Raw genomic sequence first — 27,125 nt, 5'->3', positions numbered from 1 at the left:
TCCTCCATGTCTCAAAATTAAATCAATGTAAATATTTGCATAGGAAATTAGCACATCTAGGCAAGAATCCCTGCTTTCTTTTTCCCCAGAAATAACTCATATACAATGTTACCAATGCACAAGAGAATTCTGGGTTTTAATTACAGTTTTTTATCTCCCCCCATAATTTTAATGAATTTTCATAAATATATATATATATATATATATATATATATATATATAGATAGATAGATAGATAGATTGATATATATTATCTGTGTTGGTGCATAAATGAAAAAAAATGTGTGTGTGTATATATGTATATATATATATTTCTCCAACATAGGTGTGTCCGGTCCACGGCGTCATCCTTACTTGTGGGATATTCTCTTCCCCAACAGGAAATGGCAAAGAGCCCAGCAAAGCTGGTCACATGATCCCTCCTAGGCTCCGCCTACCCCAGTCATTCTCTTTGCCGTTGTACAGGCAACATCTCCACGGAGATGGCTTAGAGTTTTTTAGTGTTTAACTGTAGTTTTTATTATTCAATCAAGAGTTTGTTATTTTGAAATAGTGCTGGTATGTACTATTTACTCAGAAACAGAAAAGAGATGAAGATTTCTGTTTGTATGAGGAAAATGATTTTAGCAACCGTCACTAAAATCCATGGCTGTTCCACACAGGACTGTTGAGAGCAATTAACTTCAGTTGGGGGAACGGTGAGCAGTCTCTTGCTGCTTGAGGTATGACACATTCTAACAAGACGATGTAATGCTGGAAGCTGTCATTTTCCCTATGGGATCCGGTAAGCCATGTTTATTAAGATCGTAAATAAGGGCTTCACAAGGGCTTATTAAGACTGTAGACTTTTTCTGGGCTAAATCGATTCATTATTAACACATATTTAGCCTTGAGGAATCATTTATTCTGGGTATTTTGATATAATAATATCGGCAGGCACTGTTTTAGACACCTTATTCTTTAGGGGCTTTCCCAAATCATAGACAGAGCCTCATTTTCGCGCCGGTGTTGCGCACTTGTTTTTGAGAGGCATGACATGCAGTCGCATGTGAGAGGAGCTCTGATACTTAGAAAAGACTTTCTGAAGGCGTCATTTGGTATCGTATTCCCCTTTGGGCTTGGTTGGGTCTCAGAAAGCAGATACCAGGGACTGTAAAGGGGTTAAAGTTAAAAACGGCTCCGGTTCCGTTATTTTAAGGGTTAAAGCTTCCAAATTTGGTGTGCAATACTTTTAAGGCTTTAAGACACTGTGGTGAAAATTTGGTGAATTTTGAACAATTCCTTCATGTTTTTTCGCAATTGCAGTAATAAAGTGTGTTCAGTTTAAAATTTAAAGTGACAGTAACGGTTTTATTTTAAAACGTTTTTTGTACTTTGTTATCAAGTTTATGCCTGTTTAACATGTCTGAACTACCAGATAGACTGTGTTCTGAATGTGGGGAAGCCAGAATTCCCATTCATTTAAATAAATGTGATTTATGTGACAATGACAATGATGCCCAAGATGATTCCTCAAGCGAGGGGAGTAAGCATGGTACTGCATCATTCCCTCCTTCGTCTACACGAGTCTTGCCCACTCAGGAGGCCCCTAGTACATCTAGCGCGCCAATACTCCTTACTATGCAACAATTAACGGCTGTAATGGATAATTCTGTCAAAAACATTTTAGCCAAAATGAACACTTATCAGCGTAAGCGCGACTGCTCTGTTTTAGATACTGAAGAGCATGACGACGCTGATAATAATGGTTCTGAAGGGCCCCTAACCCAGTCTGATGGGGCCAGGGAGGTTTTGTCTGAGGGAGAAATTACTGATTCAGGGAACATTTCTCAACAAGCTGAACCTGATGTGATTACGTTTAAATTTAAGTTGGAACATCTCCGCATTCTGCTCAAGGAGGTATTATCCACTCTGGATGATTGTGACAAGTTGGTCATCCCAGAGAAACTATGTAAAATGGACAAGTTCCTAGAGGTCCCGGGGCTCCCAGAAGCTTTTCCTATACCCAAGCGGGTGACGGACATTGTTAATAAAGAATGGGAAAGGCCCGGTATTCCTTTCGTCCCTCCCCCCATATTTAAAAAATTGTTTCCTATGGTCGACCCCAGAAAGGACTTATGGCAGACAGTCCCCAAGGTCGAGGGAGCGGTTTCCACTTTAAACAAACGCACCACTATACCCATAGAGGATAGTTGTGCTCTCAAAGATCCTATGGATAAAAAATTAGAAGGTTTACTTAAAAAGATGTTTGTTCAGCAGGGTTACCTTCTACAACCAATTTCATGCATTGTCCCTGTAGCTACAGCCGCATGTTTCTGGTTCGATGAGCTGATAAAGGCGGTCGATAGTGATTCTCCTCCTTATGAGGAGATTATGGACAGAATCAATGCTCTCAAATTGGCTAATTCTTTCACCCTAGACGCCACCTTGCAATTGGCTAGGTTAGCGGCTAAGAATTCTGGGTTTGCTATTGTGGCGCGCAGAGCGCTTTGGTTGAAATCTTGGTCAGCTGATGCGTCTTCCAAGAACAAGCTACTTAACATTCCTTTCAAGGGGAAAACGCTGTTTGGCCCTGACTTGAAAGAGATTATCTCTGATATCACTGGGGGTAAGGGCCACGCCCTTCTTCAAGATCGGCCTTTCAAGGCAAAAAATAAACCTAATTTTCGTCCCTTTCGTAGAAATGGACCAGCCCAAAGTGCTACGTCCTCTAAGCAAGAGGGTAATACTTCTCAAGCCAAGCCAGCTTGGAGACCAATGCAAGGCTGGAACAAGGGAAAGCAGGCCAAGAAACCTGCCACTGCTACCAAGACAGCATGAAATATTGGCCCCCGATCCGGGACCGGATCTGGTGGGGGGCAGACTCTCTCTCTTCGCTCAGGCTTGGGCAAGAGATGTTCTGGATCCTTGGGCGCTAGAAATAGTCTCCCAAGGTTATCTTCTGGAATTCAAGGGGCTTCCCCCAAGGGGGAGGTTCCACAGGTCTCAGTTGTCTTCAGACCACATAAAAAGACAGGCATTCTTACATTGTGTAGAAGACCTGTTAAAAATGGGAGTGATTCATCCTGTTCCATTAAGAGAACAAGGGATGGGGTTCTACTCCAATCTGTTCATAGTTCCCAAAAAAGAGGGAACGTTCAGACCAATCTTAGATCTCAAGATCCTAAACAAGTTTCTCAAGGTTCCATCGTTCAAGATGGAAACCATTCGAACTATTCTTCCTTCCATCCAGGAAGGTCAATTCATGACCACAGTGGATTTAAAGGATGCGTATCTACATATTCCTATCCACAAGGAACATCATCGGTTCCTAAGGTTCGCATTCCTGGACAAGCATTACCAGTTCGTGGCGCTTCCTTTCGGATTAGCCACTGCTCCAAGGATTTTCACAAAGGTACTAGGGTCCCTTCTAGCTGTGCTAAGACCAAGGGGCATTGCTGTAGTACCTTACTTGGACGACATTCTGATTCAAGCGTCGTCCCTTCCTCAAGCAAAGGCTCACACGGACATTGTCCTGGCCTTTCTCAGATCTCACGGATGGAAAGTGAACGTGGAAAAGAGTTCTCTATCTCCGTCAACAAGGGTTCCCTTCTTGGGAACAATAATAGACTCCTTAGAAATGAGGATTTTTCTGACAGAGGCCAGAAAAACAAAACTTCTAGACTCTTGTCGGATACTTCATTCCGTTCCTCTTCCTTCCATAGCGCAGTGCATGGAAGTGATCGGTTTGATGGTAGCGGCAATGGACATAGTTCCTTTTGCGCGCATTCATCTAAGACCATTACAACTGTGCATGCTCAGTCAGTGGAATGGGGATTATACAGACTTGTCTCCGAAGATACAAGTAAATCAGAGGACCAGAGACTCACTCCGTTGGTGGCTGTCCCTGGACAACCTGTCACAAGGGATGACATTCCGCAGACCGGAGTGGGTCATCGTCACGACCGACGCCAGTCTGATGGGCTGGGGCGCGGTCTGGGGATCCCTGAAAGCTCAGGGTCTTTGGTCTCGGGAAGAATCTCTTCTACCGATAAATATTCTGGAACTGAGAGCGATATTCAATGCTCTCAAGGCTTGGCCTCAGCTAGCGAGGGCCAAGTTCATACGGTTTCAATCAGACAACATGACAACTGTTGCGTACATCAACCATCAGGGGGGAACAAGGAGTTCCCTAGCGATGGAAGAAGTGACCAAAATCATTCTATGGGCGGAGTCTCACTCCTGCCACCTGTCTGCTATCCACATCCCAGGAGTGGAAAATTGGGAAGCGGATTTTCTGAGTCGTCAGACATTGCATCCGGGGGAGTGGGAACTCCATCCGGAAATCTTTGCCCAAGTCACTCAGCTGTGGGGCATTCCAGACATGGATCTGATGGCCTCTCGTCAGAACTTCAAAGTTCCTTGCTACGGGTCCAGATCCAGGGATCCCAAGGCGGCTCTAGTGGATGCACTAGTAGCACCTTGGACCTTCAAACTAGCTTATGTGTTCCCGCCGTTTCCTCTCATCCCCAGGCTGGTAGCCAGGATCAATCAGGAGAGGGCGTCGGTGATCTTGATAGCTCCTGCGTGGCCACGCAGGACTTGGTATGCAGATCTGGTGAATATGTCATCGGCTCCACCTTGGAAGCTACCTTTGAGACGAGACCTTCTTGTTCAGGGTCCGTTCGAACATCCGAATCTGGTTTCACTCCAGCTGACTGCTTGGAGATTGAACGCTTGATCTTATCGAAGCGAGGGTTCTCAGATTCTGTTATCGATACTCTTGTTCAGGCCAGAAAGCCTGTAACTAGAAAGATTTACCACAAAATTTGGAAAAAATATATCTGTTGGTGTGAATCTAAAGGATTCCCTTGGGACTAGGTTAAGATTCCTAAGATTCTATCCTTCCTTCAAGAAGGATTGGAAAAAGGATTATCTGCTAGTTCCCTGAAGGGACAGATTTCTGCCTTGTCTGTGTTACTTCACAAAAAGCTGGCAGCTGTGCCAGATGTTCAAGCCTTTGTTCAGGCTCTGGTTAGAATTAAGCCTGTTTACAAACCTTTGACTCCTCCTTGGAGTCTCAACTTAGTTCTTTCAGTTCTTCAGGGGGTTCCGTTTGAACCCTTACATTCCGTTGATATTAAGTTATTATCTTGGAAAGTTTTGTTTTTAGTTGCAATTTCTTCTGCTAGAAGAGTTTCAGAATTATCTGCTCTGCAGTGTTCTCCTCCTTATCTGGTGTTCCATGCAGATAAGGTGGTTTTGCGTACTAAACCTGGTTTTCTTCCAAAAGTTGTTTCTAACAAAAACATTAACCAGGAGATTATCGTACCTTCTCTGTGTCCGAAACCAGTTTCAAAGAAGGAACGTTTGTTGCACAATTTGGATGTTGTTCGCGCTCTAAAATTCTATTTAGATGCTACAAAGGATTTTAGACAAACATCTTCCTTGTTTGTTGTTTATTCCGGTAAAAGGAGAGGTCAAAAAGCAACTTCTACCTCTCTCTCTCCTTTTGGATTAAAAGCATCATCAGATTGGCTTACGAGACTGCCGGACGGCAGCCTCCCGAAAGAATCACGGCTCATTCCACTAGGGCTGTGGCTTCCACATGGGCCTTCAAGAACGAGGCTTCTGTTGATCAGATATGTAGGGCAGCGACTTGGTCTTCACTGCACACTTTTACCAAATTTTACAAGTTTGATACTTTTGCTTCTTCTGAGGCTATTTTTGGGAGAAAGGTTTTGCAAGCCGTGGTGCCTTCCATTTAGGTGACCTGATTTGCTCCCTCCCTTCATCCGTGTCCTAAAGCTTTGGTATTGGTTCCCACAAGTAAGGATGACGCCGTGGACCGGACACACCTATGTTGGAGAAAACAGAATTTATGTTTACCTGATAAATTACTTTCTCCAACGGTGTGTCCGGTCCACGGCCCGCCCTGGTTTTTTTAATCAGGTCTGATAATTTATTTTCTTTAACTACAGTCACCACGGTACCATATGGTTTCTCCTATGCAAATATTCCTCCTTAACGTCGGTCGAATGACTGGGGTAGGCGGAGCCTAGGAGGGATCATGTGACCAGCTTTGCTGGGCTCTTTGCCATTTCCTGTTGGGGAAGAGAATATCCCACAAGTAAGGATGACGCCGTGGACCGGACACACCGTTGGAGAAAGTAATTTATCAGGTAAACATAAATTCTGTTATATATATATATATATATATATATATATATATATATATATATATATATATATATATATATATATATATATATGTGTGTGTGTATATGTATGTATATAATATAAAAACTATAAATGCACATATATATGTGTGTGTGTATATATATGTATGTATATAATATAAAAAACTATAAATGCACATATATATATATATATATATATATATATATATGTGTGTGTGTGTGTGTGTATATGTATGTATATAATATAAAAACTATAAATGCACATTCCCTCCTCCCGCTCCTTGGGATAGCCCCGTTTTATATAAAACCCCAAATCCCCCTCAGACATGACTTATGCTAAACGAGGGCCTGCCAGCATTATTGTGCCTAATCTGCATAGAGATCTCTTCCTGTAGCCCCCCCCCCCACACACTATACTAACAGATATCATCTCTTCTGCTTTCTAAACATAGATTTTCTTATCCTGTCACTGTTAAAACTGAAACATTTACATATGTATATGTGACCAGGGCTGATGCTTATCTCTTTTACTGTCTCCCTACAGAGTAAGGAAGTGGGTTTGCAGCAACAGGAAGACATACTGAAGCTAGTGTCAGAATTACAAGGGGTGAGTATTTTATTTCCTCTAATAATAGGGAACTAGATAATGGTTGTAATACCTATCTCCTGGTCCTGTATCACTCAAGTTGATATTAAACAGACTAGACCACCACACCTACCCATTTTCTTACACATCCACAGCACAGGGTAATCATGCATATCCCTGGCACATTTTTGAATTTATATAGTGTATTTGCCTTTACCACATCTACTGCAAGGTCATTTTACATAACTATCACCCTTTCTTTAATGTAGTTTTGTCTCAAGCTCCTCCTGAATCCATTACACACTAAAATTAGTGCATGATCGTATTTGTTTGGTTTTCTTCTTTTAAAATAAAAGTTTCCTTCCTGTAGTTCAAACCTCTCACCTCTAAACTATAGTATGAGTAGTCTTCCCTTTATGAGTTTTTTTTTTTTTTTACATTTTTTTTTCTTAAAACACAGCTTGGTTATACATATAGAGATAATCTGTGTGTCTGTGCGTCTCTCTACCTATCTATATTTATCTATCTATCTATCTATCATCTTTCTATATATCTACCTATTTCTATATGTATGTATCCTCTATCTATCTATCTATCTATCTATCTATCTATCTATCTATCTATCTATCTATCTATCTATCTATCTATCCTGAAATAATATTTGAATTTGAATATTACAGTTATAAAACACAATTGTAGACTAGAAACACTATTTCGAATTTGAATGTCACATTCAAATCGAATATCACATTCGAATCGAATATCACATTTGAATTTGAATATTACATTTATAAAATACAATATTAGACTAGAAATACTATTTCAAATTCGAATGTCACATTTGAATCGAATATCACATTCAAATTGAAAATCACATTTATTAATCACAGTTGTAAACTAGAAAAACTATTTCGAATTCGAATGTCACAATTAAATTCGAATATTACATTTAACAAACACAGTATTAGACTAGAAATACTATTTCAAATTCGAATGTGACATTCGATTGTAGCATTCAAATTTGAATATTACATTTATTAAACACAGTTGTAGACTAGAAATACTATTTCGAATTTGAATGTCACATTCAAATTTGAATATTACATTTCGAAATTGAATGAATACATAGCTAAACATTCTATTATTTGAACGAATATTTTCGAATTTTATTGAAAAATTCGAAAACGAAAATTCGAAAATAGAATGTTAGAATGTTATATAAACAATCTAAATGCGATTTGAACGAATGTATCAAAATTCATTTTAAATTTCGAATTTTTAGAAATATTCGCTCATCCCTAGAATTTATGCATTGACATTCAGATTCCTTCAAGAAAGCAAAAGATACTAGGTCAAGCGCAAATTAATTTAATACTGAGGACAATAATGATGATGCTATGTTTTAATGTAGATTTTTTATTTGATGATGTATTCAAATTAATGATTTTATATAATGGATTTTTTTTATCAACACAAATAAATGTCCAAACAGGGTGGTTTGTACACAAAATTGAAAGTTGAAACATCTCAATGCGTTTTACTGATGTGTTCTATCTTACTGAAGAGCAAACTCTCAGAATACAGTTGTATGCAATAAAGATATATTAATCGTTCATGTGAGTAATTTCAATATATTATTAATAAAAGCTCCAAAACGCGTGTACAAGTTTAGGTGAGCCTTAGGGATGCTGCAGTTATATATATATAAATTGTACTTATGGTGATATTGCTTTTAGATAGGCTTGTGTTTTTATTTAACTTGCACATTTTTTTTTCTTTCAGGATTCAGATAGAAAATAAAATTTTAAACAACTTTCCAATTAACTTCTATGATCAAATTTGCTTCATTCTCTTGATATCCTTTGTTGAAGGTGCAGCAATACACTACTGGGAGCTAGCTGATCACATCTAGTCAGCCAATCACAAGATAGAAAGGTGTGCAACCATCAATCACCAACTAGCTTCCCACTAGTGTAGGATAAGTACATATTCTTTTTCTACAACAGATACCAAGAGAACAAAATATATTTCAAAATAGAAGTGAATGGTTAAAGTGTCTTTAAAATTACATGCTCTATCTGAATCATGAAAGTTTAAAGGGACAGTCAACACTAAAATTGTTATTGTTTAAAAAGATAGATAACGCCTTTAATACCCATTCCCCAGCTTTGCACAACCAACATTGTTATATTAATATACTTTATAACATTTAAACCTCTGAATTTCTGCCTTTTTCTAAGCCACTACAGACAGCCTCTTATCACATGCTTTTTTATTTGCTTTTCACAACAGGAAACTGCTAGTTCATGTGGGTGATATAAAAAAAAAAAAATTGTGTTCAAGCCTGTGGAGTTATTTAAGAGTCAGCACAGCACTAATTGACTAAAATGAAAGTCAATAGATAATAAAGAGGCTTAGATACAAGGTAATCACAGAGTTAAAAAGTCTATTAATATAACAGTGTTGGTTATTCAAAACTGGGGAATGGGTAATAAAGGGATTATCTGTTATAACAATTCTATTGTAGACTGTCCCTTTTAATTTTGACTTTCTTATCTCCTTTTAAGTATTTTATGGTTTTATAAAAAAGTGTGAATTTCCGTTTTATTAAACAAACAATGGGAGCTGAGCTTACACAACAACGATAAGATTGATAAAAAAAAAAAGCTGTGTCCGCAGCCAAGAAACATTAAAAAAAAAATGGATTTGGAACAAGTACAAATTGTCGAATTGAGAAAACGTATTATTGCGAAATGTGTTTGTTTCCCATTTGTGTATTTTTCATTGTATTTTTAACATGTTCATAGGGATTTTGTTTGCGTAGAAATAAAATATTTAATATTTTTACTGGTGCAGCTTTCTATTCAGAATTTTCTAATAAGTCTGAAAATGCCGTGATAATGTACTTGAGTATTATTTTCTGAGGCTTAGAATACAGCTGTCACATTGTCCACGTGCAAGATAAAGGTTCTGCTGTCTGTCACACCACAAATGCTTCTGAATATGTTGTGATAAAAGTAATTGTGGATTCCCCTCCCCCCTACAGATTTTAATGAATGACAATGTGAAAACCCCCACTTTGCATGGAATTATAATAGCTAAAAGTGTATCGCTATTTATGTATTTGTCTACACATATTACATTCAAGTAGTAATGATTAGTTCCTGGCTCTGGGCTGAAAACTTCCTGAATTTGTTTGTTTTAGAGGTGCTATGATGTGTTCGGATTATGATACGGAAAAAAACAGTAAATTCTGACTTGTTTCCTATCCATCTGCAAGTGGCAGTTTTTTTTCAGTTTCAGTTGTAGAGAAATTGTGCTAAAATAATTTGTTTGCTTTGTTTGACACTTTTTCAGTTGGGTCAGTGTGAGAATCAAAAGGAAATGAAATCCAATTTTTCCCCTCATGATTCATATAGAGCATGTCATTTTAAACCTCTTTCTAATTAACTTATATTATCAAATTTTCTTTGTTCACTTTGTATCTTTTGTTGAAAAGCATGGATGTACGCTTAGGAGCCAGCCCATTTCTGGAGAACTATATGGCAGCAGTTTTGCAAGAATGTTATCTATTTCCAAGAGCACTAGAGGGCAGCACGTTTTCCTGCGATGTAGTGCTCCAGATGCCTACCTAGGTATCTCTTCAACAAAGAATATCATAAGAACAAAGCAAATTTGATAATAGAAGTAAATTGGAAACTTTTTTTAAAATCGTATTCTCTGTCTGAATCACAAAAGATAATGCTTGGGTTCCATATCCCTTTAAAATATATCACTGCTTTTTTGATTATCTTTATTTTGTGACGTGACATATTGTCTTACTACAAGTACCCATCACTGGAAGATATAAAGGACTTCATCTGGTCAGTTTGTGGCCTTTAGCTGTTTTTTTCATGGTGTCCAGTGACCGACCTGTGCTTGATCTAGCCTGATGAAACAGCATTTTATGTTGCTGAGAAACGCGTCGCTATTGCTATCCTCTGTGTTACCAATAAAGTTTACACTTTTACACTATCCGTGCTCCTCGACTGTCTTTTTCGGGCTTGCGTCTCCACTCTGACTGCATTCCCCATTGGCCTCATCCGATTGGCTCATCCGGTTACCTGCTCTCAAGTCAGACGCATCCTGACGCTTCTCTGAGTCATACGGGCAACTGTGTGGGTCCCGTGCTGTATTGGACGGCACTCCGGTTGTGCCGCTGCATCTGGTGAGTTGCCATTACTAGAGGCTCTGGATCCTCTTATCGCTGGATTTACCAGACTATACTACTCGATGTGGCCCCTCTTTTTTCCTCTACAGGTCATCTCCGAATCATTCATATACTAAGAGTGCGGCCTACCACTGACTTCTTTCCTCATCTGTTTGTTCCCACAAGCGCACCTCCTTTTGGGATCTCCGCCATCTCTCCTCTCGACCTGTGCTTGAACCTTTCATACCCTGAACGAAAGATCCATAGATCCATTCCGTCTTCTCTACACCCTCTAATGTCCACTAACTTGCCAAAGTATCTGCCATATTTGTACCACCTGAATAATGCAGTTGCATAAGCAACCAATTTTACAGAAGTGTTGTTGCAGATGATGTAATTGAAACAGCAACATTTCTAGTTAGGGTTAGCTTCAGAGGCTAAGGTTAATTGCATTGTTTATGCAGTGATGTATTTAGATTTTGTGATTACATATACACGTGCAAATTCTGCTGCATGTTCTATAATGGGACAAAAAGTTTAGATTGTGAGAGTCACAGCACAAGTGACCACAATTATTCACTCACCTAGTTACAACACAATAATTTTGCTAAGAACTATATGATTAGTTGATAAAATAGATGAATAGATTAAGAGACAATTAAATAATTAGAGAATTAATTGACAGCTAAGAAATTGTAGTTAGATTTAAAAAATAAATAAAAATAAACGCATACATCCTAACATTGTGATTAGAAAAAGTAGGATCAGGAAGCCTGTGAGCAGAGTCCCGTAGCGCAGGGGTGTGGCCTTGGAGCACAGCCAGCCAGTCAGTGCAGATGTTCGATAGTGAATTGCACCAAGCATGGAGTGTGGGAATTACCCAGTGTTCATTTCTAACATCTTATTAACATGGGTCTTACAGTTGATTAGAAACTCTTAGAGAATGGGTGCTTGAGAAAAGTGCATTGTTAAGTTGCTGTTGTTTAGGAATATTTCTTTCATCAGAAGATGAGTCTATAGCCCCTATTTATTATAGGTCTTGCGGACCTGATCCGACAGTGCGGATCAGGTCCGCAAGACCTCGCTAAATTCGGAGAGCAATACGCTCTCCACATTTAACATTGCACCAGCAGCTCACAAGAGCTGCTGGTGCAATGCCGCCCCCTGCTGACTCGCAGCCAGGTGTCAATCAACTCGATCGGTTGATTTCCGGCGATTCCTGTCCGCCTGCTCAGAGTAGAAGACTTGCCAGAAACACGGCCCTTCAAGCTCCGTACGGAGCTTGATAAATATGGGCCTATGAGTCATCATGTGTGGGGATATTCCCCCTCCGACCACTACGAGGAGGCAAAAGACATCCCAACATACCAGAACTTTAAATCCCTCCCACTCCCCATGATCCTCAGTCATTTTCTTTTGTCTCCTTGATAGTGAGTGAGGAGATAGTGAGGTACAAGATCTACTCATCGTTTGAAAGGGGATCCTCTAACCGATCTGAGATCTGATTCTTCCTCGTAGTAACCTGTCGTTCAGAGGGGTAGACCAGGAGTTATCAGCCAGACGGTGAAAGGTCTGTTCTCAGTGATGAAACGGTGTAGGCTTCCCAGGTGAAATGTAGACTTGTCCACCAATTCCCTGGTCTACAGTGAGCTGCTCCTTGTGGATCCATGGCCCTCCCAAGGTGAAATGTGGACTTGTCCACCAATCCCCTGGGTTGAGATGCAATTACTAACTGATATTCTTAGCATCGTGCTTACACTGCTTAGGATGGGCTCCGCCTACTTAAAGCAGGTTGCTGCAGCTGAAGTAGACTGAGGTGCTGAGAGGTAAGTACGTATGCACCGTGCACGTTATACTAGCAGCTTTTAGCACTGTTTGAGGTTACTGTTGCTTGAAATTTAGCACGGTAGGCTTAGCGTGCTCAGAATTTGGTTCTGAGCTATGCCCAGTATGTTTTATTTCACCTGCGCTAAATTTCTGCCTGTTACCATCGGGTTTTAGCTTTTAGCGCTCACCAATAGTGCAGGTGAGCTTATAGTTATCGATTTTAGCGCACGTTTTCTGTGTTATGATCTGTTCCTGTACTGTTGTAACATTCTCAACGTGGAGGAAGGTTCTCAGGACAGGTGGAGGTGGTAAGGCACTGTGATCATCAGAACTTGGCTTCAAATTTGGAGTACAAATTCTCTTTAACCCTTTATGCAATCAAAGAACAAAAAATATCCCTGACTCTTATCATGTCCCTTTTAAACACACTAAAAGAAAACCGTGACCCTCTCTAAGACGGTAGAAATAGAACATACAAAATAGCAGTAAATAGTGGCGCTAGAAGAAGCTCAAAAAAGGGATGACTGACGATGTCAAAAAGATCATAAGAAAATATTTAATATGAGATGGGTCAATCATACAATGTGAATAAAACAGTCATATATGCAATATCGTTGTGGGAATCTTGGCCTGATGCAACGCTGTGATTGGAGGAAGCTGGATTCGTCATTTTGGAAGACGGCTTGCGACGGGCGGAGGAAGTTCTAGAGCGGCTGCCAGGATTAAAAGGTAAGTTTTTGAAGAAAACAGTGAAATGTCAATTTTGATGAATTAAAGTGCCCTTGTTTTTAATAGGTTTATTAAAAACTGGGCACTAATTCATCAAAATGGACCTTCACTTTAAAGGGACATGAATAAACTAACAAAATATAGAAACAATTGGTGATACACAAATAAATAAAAATAAATACTAAAATATAATATAAATGTGTATAGTGCACAAAAGGATATGTGTAGTGAAAGTCTTAACTTCAGTGTGAATACAGTCCTCAGACTTGGTCTAACGAAAAAGAAAACTCACAATCGTAAAATCTTGTTATTTATAGATGAGCTAATAACTCCGCTCTAAAGTATACAAGTCCTGGGTCAAGGAAAACTCTCCTTCCAGAGCTCTGTTTAAAAGTATTTATGGATTAAAAAGGACAATATCATTTGGGTATTAAGAACATGAGAACTGCAAACATAAAAATAATCAATAGACGCCAAAGAACCGGCGTCTAACAGTCAGCTGGGACATGAAACCCAATTTTCTTTCTTTCATGATTCAGATAGAACATAGAAACATAGATATTGACGGCAGATAAGAGCCATAGGCCCAGCAAGTCTGCCCGATATTACCTAACAGTATAAATTTATCTAGTTGGTAGGATAGCCTTATGCTTGTCCCAGGCATTTTTAAAGTCCCCCACATTGTTTGTCATTACTACCTCTTGAGAAAGTTTATTCCATAAATCTTTCTGTAAAGAAGTGCTTCCTCAAACCACTCCTGAATCTACTACCCTTCAGCTTGAGATCATGAGCCCTTGTTCTTGAATTTACCATTTTATGTATGATAGAACATATCATTTTAAACAACTTTAAAAAATTCTAAGTTTTATCACTTTAATGTGTCTACTTCTTCTGAGGCTGCCTTTGGCAGGAAAGTTTTGTGCCTAAATAGGAGCGTCCTGCCTTTACTGTTTGTCCACCCTATTCACGGTGGTCTTGTGGAGTTCACAGCTTAGGTGTTGATTCCCACATGTCATGACTAGTGGACTCTCACCATCTGAAGAAAGAAAACAAAATTTATGCTTACCTGATAAATTAATTTTTTTCTTCTTAAATGGAAAGAGTCCACAGCTGCATTCATTGCTTTTAGCAATTAAGAACCTGGTCACAAGGAGGAGGCAAAGACACCCCAGTCAAAGGCCCTTATTTATCAAGGGCTGGCGGACCTGATCCGACACTGCGGATCAGGTCCGCCAGACCTCGCTGAATATGGCGAGCAATACGCTCGCCGTATTCAGCATTGCACCAGCAGCTGGTGCAACGCCGCCCCCTGCTGACTCGCGGCCAATAGGGGGTGTCAATCAACCCGATCGTACTTGATCGGGTTGATTTCCAGCGATGTGTGTCCGCCTGCTCAGAGCAGGCGGACAGGTTATGGAGCAGCGGTCTCTGTGACCGCTGCTTCATAACTGCTGTTTCTGGCAAGCCTGCAGGCTCGCCAGAAACACGGGGCATCAAGCTCCATTCGGAGCTTGATACATATGCCCCAAAGGCTTAAATACTCCTCCCACTCCACTCATACCGCAGTCATTCTTTGCCTTTCATCCCAGGAGGTTGGCAGAGAAGTGTCAGAAATTATTTTGTCTCTTATGGAGGGTAGTACTCTTTGGCATGGGACAGGAGTTTTAAATAATCCTGTCAGTCTCTCAGTAAGGGCTTGGATGAAAGTTAGAGTCCGGAGATGCAGGGAGAGTCTTTCTGCGAAACCATTCTGACTCATGTTAACAGCTCCTCAAGCAATCGGAGTTGTCGAACTTCGCTCCGCTGCCTGCTTTCTTATCTCAAGTCCATGGCGGAGGCGATGCTACTATCCGTCACACTTGAAGGGCCGTGTTCCTGTTCCACGGCGTAGATTCCGGTAAGATTGTTTCATTTTACTTCTTCATGAATGTACTGTAATGCAAATGTTTGCCCGAGAGGCTACCACCTTGCGGGTCTAACTATAACATAAGGGTCTCAGTGAGTCTCCTTTAGTATCTTAGAATCATGGGTTAATATCTCCTAAGGGGGGTTATTGAACAGGGGGGTTTATAATCATGTTTTTTATGTGATTCAACCTGCTTATGTGTGATGGTTACTGGGCTCGTGCTTTGGAACATTGAGGCCTTTGGAAGTGACGCAACCTTATGGTTGGCCGCGCTTTTTTTTAACTGTACGGTTCACCTTGTGGTCGGGCGTGGTTACGTTCCGTCCTCCATTTCCGCATTCTCGACCGTGTGGCGAAGGTAAAATTCTAGTCCGCAGGGGTCTGGTCATAGGAGGTGGTGAGTGCCCCAGCCATTGTGGGTGTCAGGTGCCGTTTTTGTTTTACTTCTTAGTCCATTTTTGCATATCCAGTTATGGAGGATTCTGATGCTGCGACTGTTCAAATTTCAGATTCAGTTATGGAGGATTCTGATACTGAGACTATTTTAATATCAGATTCAGATTCTGTGTCCGGTGAAGAATCCGGATTGGCCTTGTTGACACATGTCAACCAGTTCTGTTCTGCATGCCATATGAGAGCGCCTTGTTCCTCGGACTCGGGGAATCAAGGGTCAGCTGAGCCATCCGCCTCTGGGGGTCCCGTCCTCCAAGAGGCGAGTTCCCTACCGCTCCATACCTCTACAATGCAGTTAACCAAGTTTATGATTATTCCTCCATGCAGGGCAGCTTGTTCCCCCCGGAGGTTGCAGCACGTTTTCGCTACCATGTACTGTTGGTGATTATTCGTCTGCAGAGTCCAGGCGTTTATGTGCAATAGTGCTCGTGTTCTTTTGTCCTGGGTCTACCACCGTGGGGAGGGCCTGTACAGTTCCCTGTGGGTGTAACTGTCCCTGAGTGTTGTGCTTTTTGTTATAGAGTTGCGCGTCTTCGCGTCTTACTCAGACATGTTTTTTCAGTTATTCAATGACCATATCCTTCTCGGATACGGGAATTTTCAGTCTGCTTTGAATGGTACTCCTCATTAGATATGTGGGGATGATGTAATCTCCTGACTGTTCTTTCTTGAGATCCTTCCCAGTTTTTTTGCTGGATCCTTAGGGCTCTGTGTTGGCTGGTCCTGTGGTAGGCCTGCTTTCTTATTGGGTGCTAACCTACGGGTTGCCTTTTATTTTCCTTTTATCCGATTGGGATTTTTCATTTTGTTTATTGGTTTCCTTCGGGAATCTTAAACTGGGATCGATACTCTTTGTTACTTCTGCGGAAGTGTTTTTTGGGGACGTTAGTCCTATGTTTGTCTGTTTTCTATTGTTCCCCTCTGCGGGAGGATTCATGTAGCTTGACTGTAAGGATCCGGGTTGCAGGCTGGTCCTGTTGCTGTTCAGACACGTGGTGCCTTTCTGATTGGCTGGCCCGGTAAAGGTGTGGAGTGCTCATGTTTACATCCAACTAAGCATCCTAGAGGACCTGTAGGTCCGTGGGGCAGGAGGGGTTGTCGCAGCCCTTATAACCTTCAATTTGGATGACTGGGTCAGTGGAGTTTCCGCTGCGTCACTTTCTCCTTGCGTCTGGTAATGTTGGACCATAGAGTTCCTTCCGCACGTGGGGGAGAGTTGGAGGGCTTAGAGCCTTCTTACCGCCAAGTAAGCGGTTTAGCGTTTTTCCTTTGAGGCTCTGGGATTGTCCTTCTGGGACTAGGTCCTCAGCAGCTAGTAGTTTGAAGGGTAGTTCAGCTGCCTTGCAGTGGATGGTTTGCAGAATGTAACCAGCTGCAACTTTTGCATATTGTCTGTGTTTTGACTAGCTGTTTCTCTAAGACCTTTTCAGTCTTTCTCTGTGGTCTCCATGTTAGGTCTCCTTTAGGGGCCTGGGAAATGTTTGTTCTCTGTTAGGAACACTGGGTGTGGTCTCCTTGGGCTTGCTTGGGGTTTCTCTTGGAGGGAGAGAGCGCTCCCCTTTCTCCCTGTGATCATCCGCTTGTACAGAGGTGATATGGAGACCAGCCTTTGCTTGAGTGGTTTTACCCTCATGGTATACCCTTGCCTTTTTGTCCTGAGGCTATTGGAGCGTCTAGGGGCTCTAGTGTCGTTGTACGACTTTTACCGCCTTAGCTCCTTTGGAGAGTGGGACTTCGGCAAGAGGTGGTCTCTTCCTTAGGTCAGGACTTGCGAGTTTTTTTCGTTATCCGGGTTGATCAGGATATTACATTATTACCCCCTGTGGTCTGGGTTGTTATATCAGACGGGGTGTTAAGTTTTCAGGTATTGTTTGTTTAAACAATTGAGGGCTCGGATCAGCCCCTGGGGCTTCCGGTTGGTGAGTTTGACTCAGCATTTTCCCTTGTGGGTTATTACCGGATTTTTCGGCTCTAGGGGTGATTCAGGGTTCCCTTGTTTACTGGGAACTTGGGCTATGTCCTTTTTACTCGGATTCCTTGACCTGGTCTTGGCCAGGTTTTCAGAGTACTGTTGCTCATTAGGCTTGTTTTGTCAGGTTTTCTGATTACCGTTGCTCTTTGAGCTTGTTTTGCACCTAAGGTGGTTCCCTTGGTCAGCCTGCTGTAGTGTCCATTATATTCGCTGCTTTGCAGGTGAATGGACTTGCAGTGTCTCCACTGCTACTATTGCATGATTGCGCATTAGTAAGCTAGTTTTTTGGGAACTCCTTCCAACAGGGCTTCTGCATTGGGGGTTGATCTCTCCTTTAGCCTGTGGCTTCGTGCCTTGTGGAAGGTGCTGCATTTTAGTCTTTCCCCTTCTTGGGTGTGAGCTTATTCTCCTTTTTATGGAGATGTGGTCCTTTTTAGGGTTTCTTCTGGATTTAGAAGTTGGGAACTGTGAGTTTCCCTAGCAGAGAGGGATATTCTCTCTGGGGTGTTATGTTCCATATGGAGTCTTGATGGCTCTGTGTCGAGACTGGTTGGACCTTTTTTGCTAGATCCTTTGGGTCTACGTTCCTGTCGCCTGTCTGAGTTGTCAGGTTGTCCCCGTGCTCTGTTGCCTTGGCTGTGGCCATTCTACCGCCCGCCTTTGGGCTGGTTCTGGGGTTCTTCTGTTCCCCTGTTCAGACCTGCCGTTGCTGGCGCTGCCCCGGCTGGATGTGGGTTCTGAGAGACGTTGTCTTCTCCAGAATCTAGATGGGCAAAGTAGCTTGTTCCATAGGCTTACAGGCTGTGGATCTAGGATTGCTCCACCTTGGGTTCTGGGTATCACCTCTCTCTCTTGGTGTGCCTTGTGGAGGTTATGTGCTTCCCCCTTTTCTTTGGAAGACCTGTGGGTAGGTCTTGTGGCCTGGATTGCCTAAAGTGTGCCCTCTGTTTGGGAGCTGTCTTTTGCAAACTGTTCTTTTGCTGGCCGCTTTTACTTCTCAGCAAGTATTCGCTGTGTCATCTTGATGATTGCGGCGTGTTCTTGACTCAGGGTTTTTGTCTGGGATTGTTACACGCTTTTTTCTAGCGGATTACTTCAGTATTCTTAGCTTGGACGATGTGAGGACTCCGTCTTCTGTTATCTTTTGGTTCTCTTGCACAACGTTTGAGAGAACGGTTCTCTGTTACTACACCCGGTCCTATACCTCTGGTTTTCGCCTGGTCTAGGCATAGTTCCCCCCTGTCTATTGGGACCGATTTGGGCCCTTGGGAGCTAGGCTCGCTCTGGGGGTTTTTCCTTTTATGGATTTTGTGACCTTTCGTTTTTTTCTTTCGGTTCTTCCTGGCCCTATCCCTTTGGGAATTTAGGCTGGTGTTCCCTTCTTTAGTGAGGGGTGAGTGGTGAAGGACCGACTGTTGGGAGACAGTGTCTCCTGGAGGCCTGCTGCCTCAGTTGAGTCCGATTGGCGGTCTCTAGCTAGGCTCTGGACTACCTGCGGGTCAGTGTCCTCTGGGCTTTTTCTTTCAAAGTTTTCTCGGCTTCGGACGAAGCTGGGGTTTTTATAGGCAGTGGTTTCTGGCTTGGTGCCCTCAGAATGGGCTGCCTATTGTACCCTCCCGTCTTGGCATTCAGTGTCCTCTTTAGCTTGGGTATTGTTTTCCCAAAAGTAATGAATGCAGCTGTGGACTCTTTCCATTTAAGAAGAAAAACATAAATTATGCTTAACTGATAATTTCTTCTGATGGAAAGAGTCCACAGCTCCCCACCCGTAATTTTACGTGGGGCGTCCTTATTATTCTTCTGGCACCTTTCACCCTGATATTTCTTCTACTGTTCCTTGTTCCTCTGCAGAATGACTGGGGGATAAGGGGAGTGGGAGGAGTATTTAAGCCTTTGGCTGGGGTGTCTTTGCCTCCTCCTGGTGGCCAGGTTCTTAATTCCCAAAAGTAATGAATGCAGCTGTGGACTCTTTCTATCAGAAGAAAAGGAAATTATCAGGTAAGCATAATTTGTTATTTCATGATGATGAATGTCCACAAGCCCCGTCCTTTCTTTTCGTCCAGGTATTTATTTTGCACTTCTTTGCCCCACTTTATCTTTCCTGCTTTTCTTTTTCATTATCTATTTGGCTATATATATATGACTGGGGATCACGGGAAGTCTAAAGGAATTTAAAGCTCTGGTGTATTGCGGTGTCTTGTCATGAGGGCTCGTGGACTTTCACTATCACAAAATAAATAAATTTATCAGGCAAGCATTAATTATTGTTTTTCTGTAAAGATGAGCTGCGCTCTCAGTGGGCATCATCTAAGAATGCCAAGGACACTAAACTGAGTTCCAAGGTAGAGACGCCTTCCTTGTTTTCTTGCCACCACATAAATCGTCTTAAAGGGACATGAAACCCAAAATTTTTCTTTCATGATTTAGATAGAGAATACAATTTTAAACAACTTTGCAATTTACTTCTGTTTTTTAATCTGCTTCCATCTCTTGTTATCCATTGCTGAAAGACTTATCTAGGTAAGCTCAGGCACTAGGTTCTAGCTGCTGATTGGTGGCTGCTGATATATAACGACTGGTATTGGCTGAACCATGTGTTCAGTTAGAAACCAGTAGTGCATTGCTGCTCCTTCAAATGATACCAAGAGAATGAAACAAATTAGATAATAGAAGTAAATTAGAAAGTTGTTTAAAATTGTATTCTCTCTGAATCATGAAAGAACATTTTTGGGTTTCATGTCCCTTTAAGTAATGAGGAGAGGACTTCTTTATATCTATATACTACTGCAAATATGTGAACAGCACTGCACATTCATATCACATCAATATGGAAACTGTTGTGATTGGTTAGCAAGTGATCTTTTGTTCTGGGAAACAGGAAAATCAGTGAATGAAAAAAACAATTTGAAACAACTTTCCAATGTACTTTTATTAACAAATTTGCTTCATTCACTTGGTATTGTTTGTTGAAGTAGAAATGCACTGCTAGGAGCTAGCTGAACATTGACTCAATGATAAAAGGCATATACGTGCAGCCACCAATCAGCAGCTAGCTCTGAGTAGTGCATTGCTGCACCTGAGTCTAGCTAGGTATACTCTTCAACAAGTAATACAAAGAGTATTGGAAAATTGTTTAAAATTGTATTTCCAATCTGAGTCAGGAAAGATTTTTTTGGGGTTTCATGTCCCTTTACAGAAAAATACCATAAACAATTTGGGGAATTTAAATTATAACCCTAATTTGTTTCTAATGACACTGTGAGTCCACGGATAATCTCTAATTACTATTGGGAATATCAATCCTGCCCAGCAGGAGGCAGCAAAGAGCACCACAGCAAAGCTGTTAAATATCACCTCCCTTCCCTCCAACCCCAGTCATTCTCTTTGCCTACGTTAAGAGCAAGGAGGTGGCAAAGTTTAGGTGTTTGGAAGAAGATTCTTTAATCAAGATTTTGTTATTTTTCAGCAGTGCAAGTTTGTTCTGCTTTGTCCTGGGGTGTAGCCGTAGCCCATGTCAGTCTCTTCAGTAGAGCAGTGATGGCTTTTAAGCAATGGAAACTTGTGGGGTACAATCCTCACTGTGCCTCTCATGCAGTTAATGCTGCCCTAACATTGAAAGCCTGAGTAAGATTACTCAGCCTTTGTTTTTCTTCCACAGGTCCATGTGAGGGAACATGCCTCTCAATCCTTGTGAGCTGCCTTGCTGCCTGGCAGATTGCATGGAGGTAAGTGCTGATTTTATTTTTCTGGGACTATGCAGGAAAAAATATGGCACTTTAATATCGTTTGATGGGACACAAGAGACATTCTCCTATAGAATTAGGGGATAATGTTAAAAAGGGCAGTATTTGCAGGCACTGGGGACGAGGACATAGTGGCTCAATGTGTGGTGTGTTTTCATTTACTCCCAGCGGCTATGCTTTACAATATATTTTGCCGACCGGGAGGTTAATTTTGATACACCCACGATGGGCGGGCTAGCTGAGGCGGCAAGTTTCTGTTGCATGCCTTTTTCCCCTTTACTTCCTGTGTTCCAGAGGGGAGACAGCGTCATTGCAGCTTTGTAAGCAGTGCTACGGTTGTCGGACTGCGTTTTACAGTACTATAAGTTGAGTCCGGACGTCTTCTAGCAGGAGATACACTCCGGTGTCAGCAAGGCAGGTAGGCACCTCAGCAAAGCTAAGCTGAGGTGTAGAGGTTGTCCGGAGTGTTTGTGACAGTTTATTCATTTTTGTGCAGAAAAAATAAAGGTTTTTATGTGTTCATTTCAACTTAAAATATAAGTTTATTTAATTCTAATTTGTTCAATTGTGAGTAAAGATGGACCAAGAGGCCCTGCAAAATGTTACTTGTTCTTTATGTTTTGATGCTAACGTGGAACCACCAATCCCCTTTCTGTTCCTCATATATTGAGAGAACTTTAAATTACAGGGATAGACTTTTTTCTGAGCCAACATTGTCTAAGGCGGATACTGTTCAGGAGTCTTCTGACAATGTTCAAGATATACTGCAGCTTTCTCCCCAAGTGTACCAAATGTTATCGTCCACACATGCAGTGCCCTGCGCTTCCCCTCAAACTCCGCCTGGAGTTACGTTGCAAGACATCGCTACCCTCATGTTTTCTGTGGTATCTGATGCGTTGTCTGCTTTTCCCATGCTGCAGGGAAAACGCAAGAGGAAATGTAAAGAATCCGTAAGTGAGTAAGGTTTCTAACACAGTCGTGGCTATGCCGATTGTTCCCTCCCAGAAATCTGAGGAGTAATATACTTTGATAGCATCTGAGGGTGAAATCTCAGACTCAGACAGTGTAATTCCTTCTTCTGATGCTGAAGTTGTATCCTTCAGGTTTAAGCTAGAACACCTCCAGTTGTTACTTAGAGGGACAGTATACTATAAAATAGTTTTTCCCTTAATGTGTTTCCTATTACTTTTTTTACCAGCTGCAGAGTATAAAATGTATGAGATTTGCTTTTTTAAGGCTTATTTGTGTATATGAATTAGCTGATTTTGTGTTTTAAAGCCACAACCTAATAAAATGGGTTGAGCTTGTAGGTATAATCAGATCTCATTACTTTATCACATTGTGCAAATATACCTGCTTTATCTTATATCTGTCCATAAACCAATCGCCAATACTTGGAGAGAACAATGGAAAATTAATATTTTTTTGCCCTATATCTTCTATAATCCACCGTGAGTGTCATTTCTTCTACTGGCTGTGTTAATACGGCTTGGCCTTGAGGCCAAAAACTTTCAGGATGGGTGGGGATGCCACAGGCTAAATAAACTAATTCAAATGCCAATACAAGGTTAATGGAAATACTTGTAAACAATTTAATACACTCCAGCAGGTAAAGTGGATAATTGGGAACAAATTAAAGGGGAGAGCATTTTTGAGTAAACTGTCTCTTTAAGGAGGTTTTGGCTACCTTGGAAAACTACGACACTACGGTCGTAGTCAATCCTAAGAAGTCTAGCAAGCTAAACAAGTATTTTGATGTACCTTCCATGGTGGAGGTTTTCCCTGTACCTGATCGGGCTACAGAGATTATTGCTAGGGAATGGGAGAGACCTGGTATGCATTTTCTCCATCCCCTATTTTTAAGAAGATGTTCCCTATTGCTGACTCTATCAAGGAGTCTTGGCAGACGGTTCCCAAGGTGGAAGGGGGAATTTCCAATTTGGCTAAGAGAACAACTATTCCCATAGAGGATAGTTGTTCCTTTAAGGATCCTATGGATAAGAAGTTGGAGGGGTTGCTCAAAAAGATGTATGTTCACCAGGGTTTACAATGGCAACCTGCGGTGTGTATTGCTACCATCACTAGTGCAGCAGCATACTGGTTTGATGCGTTGTCTGATTCTATTCAGACAGACACTCCCCTTGAAGAGATCCAGGATAGGATCAAGGCCCTGGAGTTGGCCAATTCTTTTATTACAGATGCTTCCCTACAGGTTATTAAGCTGGGAGCAAAGATTTCTGGTGTTGCCATACTGGCCCGCAGAGCCTTATGGTTGAAATTCTGGTCTGCAGATGGTTCGTCTAAGTCTGAGCTTTTGGCGATTCCCTACAAAAGTAAGACCTTGTTTGGGCCGGGCTTGGCTGATATTATTTCTGACATTACGGGGGGAAAGGGTCATTTCCTCCCTCAGGTTAAGAGGAATAAACAAAAGAGATGTCAGAGTAATTTTCGTTCCTTTTGAAACTTCAAAGGTAAGCCTTCCTCTCCCTCTGCCAAGCAAGATCAGTCCAAACCTTCCTGGAGGACCAACCATTCTTGGAACAAGGGGAAGCAAGCTAAGAAGCCCGTCGCCGACTCAGTCTGCATGAAGGGTCTGCCCCCAATCTGGGACCGGATCTTGATGGGGGCAGACTTTAGATCTTCGCTCAGGCCTGGGTTTGGGATGTTCAGGATCCCTGGGCGGTGGACATTGTGCCCCAGGGATACAAACTAGAGTTCAAGACCTTTCCTCCCAGGGGCAGGTTTCTGCTCTCAAGATTATCTGTAGACCAGATAAAAAGAGAGGCGTTCTTACACTGTGTCTGAGACCTTTCTGACCTGGGAGTGATAGTTCCTGTTCCACTGCAGGAACAGGGTCTGGGATTTTACTCCAATCTGTTCGTGGTTCCCAAAAAAAGAGGGAACCTTTAGACCAATTGTAGACCTCAAAAGTCTAAACAAGTTCCTCAGAGGTCTTTCAAGATGGAAACTATTCATCCCATTCTTCCCTTGGTTCAAGAGCGTCAATTCATGACGACAGTAGATTTAAAGGATACGTACCTACATGTTCCCATCCACAGGGATCATCACAAGTTTCTGAGGTTCGCATTTCTAGACAAACACCTCTAGTTTGTGGCTCTTCCATTTGGCCTTGCCACAGCTCCCAGAATGTTAACAAAGGTCCTGGGATCCCTGTTGATGGTGCTCTGGTTGTGGGGCATTGCAGTCGCACCTTATCTGGACGACATTCTGGTTCAGGCTCCATCCTTTCAACAAGCGAACTCCCACACTGAGATGTTGTTATCCTTCCTGCGTTCTCACGGTTGGAAGGTGAATTTGGGAAAGAGTTCCTTAATCCCTACTACAAGAGTAGTGTTTTTGGGAACCATAATGGATTCCCTATCAATGAAAACTTTTCTTACAGAAGTCAGAAAATCAAAGATCTTCAACTCTTGTCTGGCCCTTCAGTCCTCTCCTCAGCCGTCAGTGGCTCAATGTATGGAGGTGATCGGTCTGATGGTAGCTGCCATAACTATCATTCCGTTTGCCCGGTTCAACCTCAGACCTCTGCAGTTATGCATGCTCAGGCAGTGGAACGGGGATTACGCGGATCTGTCTCCGCGTATGCATCTGGATCAGGCGACAAGAGATTCTCTTCCTTGGTGGTTGTCTCAGGAGCATCTCTCTCTGGGAACCTGCTTTCGCAGGCCCACCTGGGTGATTGTGACAACGGAAGCCAGCCTGCTGGGTTGAGGAGCAGTCTGAGGCTCGCTAAAGACTCAGGGAACATGGACTCGGGAGGAGTCTGTTCTCCCCATAAACATTCTGGAGTTGAGTGCAATCTTCAATGCTCTTCTGGCCTGGCCTCAATTAGCTTTAGCCCGGTTTATCAGGTTTCAGTTGGACAACATAACCTCAGTGGCTTACATCAACCATCAGGGAGGAAGTCTGAGTTCCTTGGCCATGTCAGAGGTTTCCAAGATTATTCAGTGGGCGGAGACCCACAACTGCTGTCTATCTGCAATCCACATTCCAGGAGTGGACAATTTGGAAGCAGATTTTCTAAGCAGTCAGACCTTTCACCCGGGGGAGTGGGGACTTCATCTGGAGGTGTTTGCCAACTTGATTCTCAAATGTGGACAGCCAGAGTTGGATCTCATGGCATCTTGACAGAATGCCAAGCTTCCGAGGTACGGGTTGAGGTCAAGGGATCCTTAAGCTGTACTGATAGATGCTCTGGCGGTTCCTTGGAATTTCAGTCTAGCAATACCCATTTCCTCCGTTCGCTCTCCTTCCACGGGTTATTGTTCGAATCAAGCAGGAGAAAGCGTCAGTGATCTTAATTGCAGCGGCGTGGCCTCGCAGGATCTGGTATGCAGACCTAGTGGAGATGTCATCTCTCCCACCTTGGAGACTCCCACTGCGGAAGGACCTTCTACTTCAAGGGCCCTTCCTTCATCCAAATCTCGTTTCTCTGAAGCTGACTGCTTGGAGATTGAACGCTTAATTTTATCTAAGCGGTGATTCTCTGAGTCGGTCATTGAGACCATGATTCAAGCTTGTAAACCTGTAGATGCTGTCTTGGAAGGTTTTATTTCTTGTTGCAATTTCTTCTGCTCGTAGAGTATCAGAGCTCTCAGAGTTGCAGTGTGAATCCCCTTAGCGTCTCTAAAGGACCAATAAACTGTTCATAGCAAGCCGGTATATCATATACTCTCAATTTTGACACCACTGCAAAGGGTGTTCTATTGCAGAGACTGGGACCTCTGATTTTGACGCCACCGCAAAGGGTGTTCTATTGCAGAGACTGGGACCTCTGATTTTGACGCCACCGCAAAGGGTGTTCTATTGCAGAAACTGGGACCTCTGATTTTGATGCCAACCCCATAAGGTGTTCTATTGCAGAATGGGACCTCCTGAGTCTCCTAGCTAACTCTACACCAGCCATTCAACAGTGAAACAAATCCACACAGTTTGCAAAACAATGTTTGTTTTTTTTTGTTTTTTTTTTTTAAATCGGTCTCAATTTATAAAAGTGTCCCAATGTATGAAAAAAACAGGATCTACAAATGAAAACCAAATTCAAACACCACAAAAAGTACAGCTACACGTGTCTCGGTTTCTCTATAGCTATGTGGCGCCCCCTTGTGTTGTTGTTGTTACAGGCTTTTTGTTAAACAAGATCACTTGAACTTCCAGGAATAAGCAGTCTGGAGGATCATTTTATGTGGTTAGTAATTATTGTTTTATTACACTTAAACATTTTATATTACAATCTTAAAATGTTTCATATACGCTGTAAGATAGAGCACGAATATTTAAGAGGCTTTTGAGCTTACTTTATCAAATTGACTTTGTACTTTTAGTATCCTTTGTTGAAGAGCAGGTAGGTTGGCTCAGGAGCAGAATGCACTACTGGGAGCTAGCTGTTTAGTGGCTACATACATATGCCTCTTGTCATTCGCTGAGCAGATGTGTTCAGCTAGCTCTCAGTAGTGCATTGCTGCTCTGTAGCTGATTTAGCTATGTGTTTAAACACATAGTTATATACAAGCAATCATA

At 42.0% G+C, this 27,125-nt stretch overlaps 1 protein-coding gene across 1 annotated transcript in view; it reads left to right on the top strand.

The window, feature by feature from the left end:
• Positions 1 to 27,125, top strand: part of LOC128643109 (rho GTPase-activating protein 4) — a 389,846-nt gene that overhangs the window by 153,752 nt on the left and 208,969 nt on the right. The window contains exon 4 of the mRNA XM_053696060.1: positions 6,724 to 6,786. Within this exon, the coding sequence (XP_053552035.1) occupies positions 6,724 to 6,786 (63 nt within the window). The remainder of the gene's footprint in view (positions 1 to 6,723; positions 6,787 to 27,125) is intronic.

Source organism: Bombina bombina, chromosome 12 (genome assembly GCF_027579735.1).
Source record: "Bombina bombina isolate aBomBom1 chromosome 12, aBomBom1.pri, whole genome shotgun sequence".
NCBI lineage: Eukaryota > Metazoa > Chordata > Amphibia > Anura > Bombinatoridae > Bombina > Bombina bombina.
Note: the sequence above shows the minus strand (reverse complement) of the source record. Positions and strands in the feature narration are given on the sequence as shown.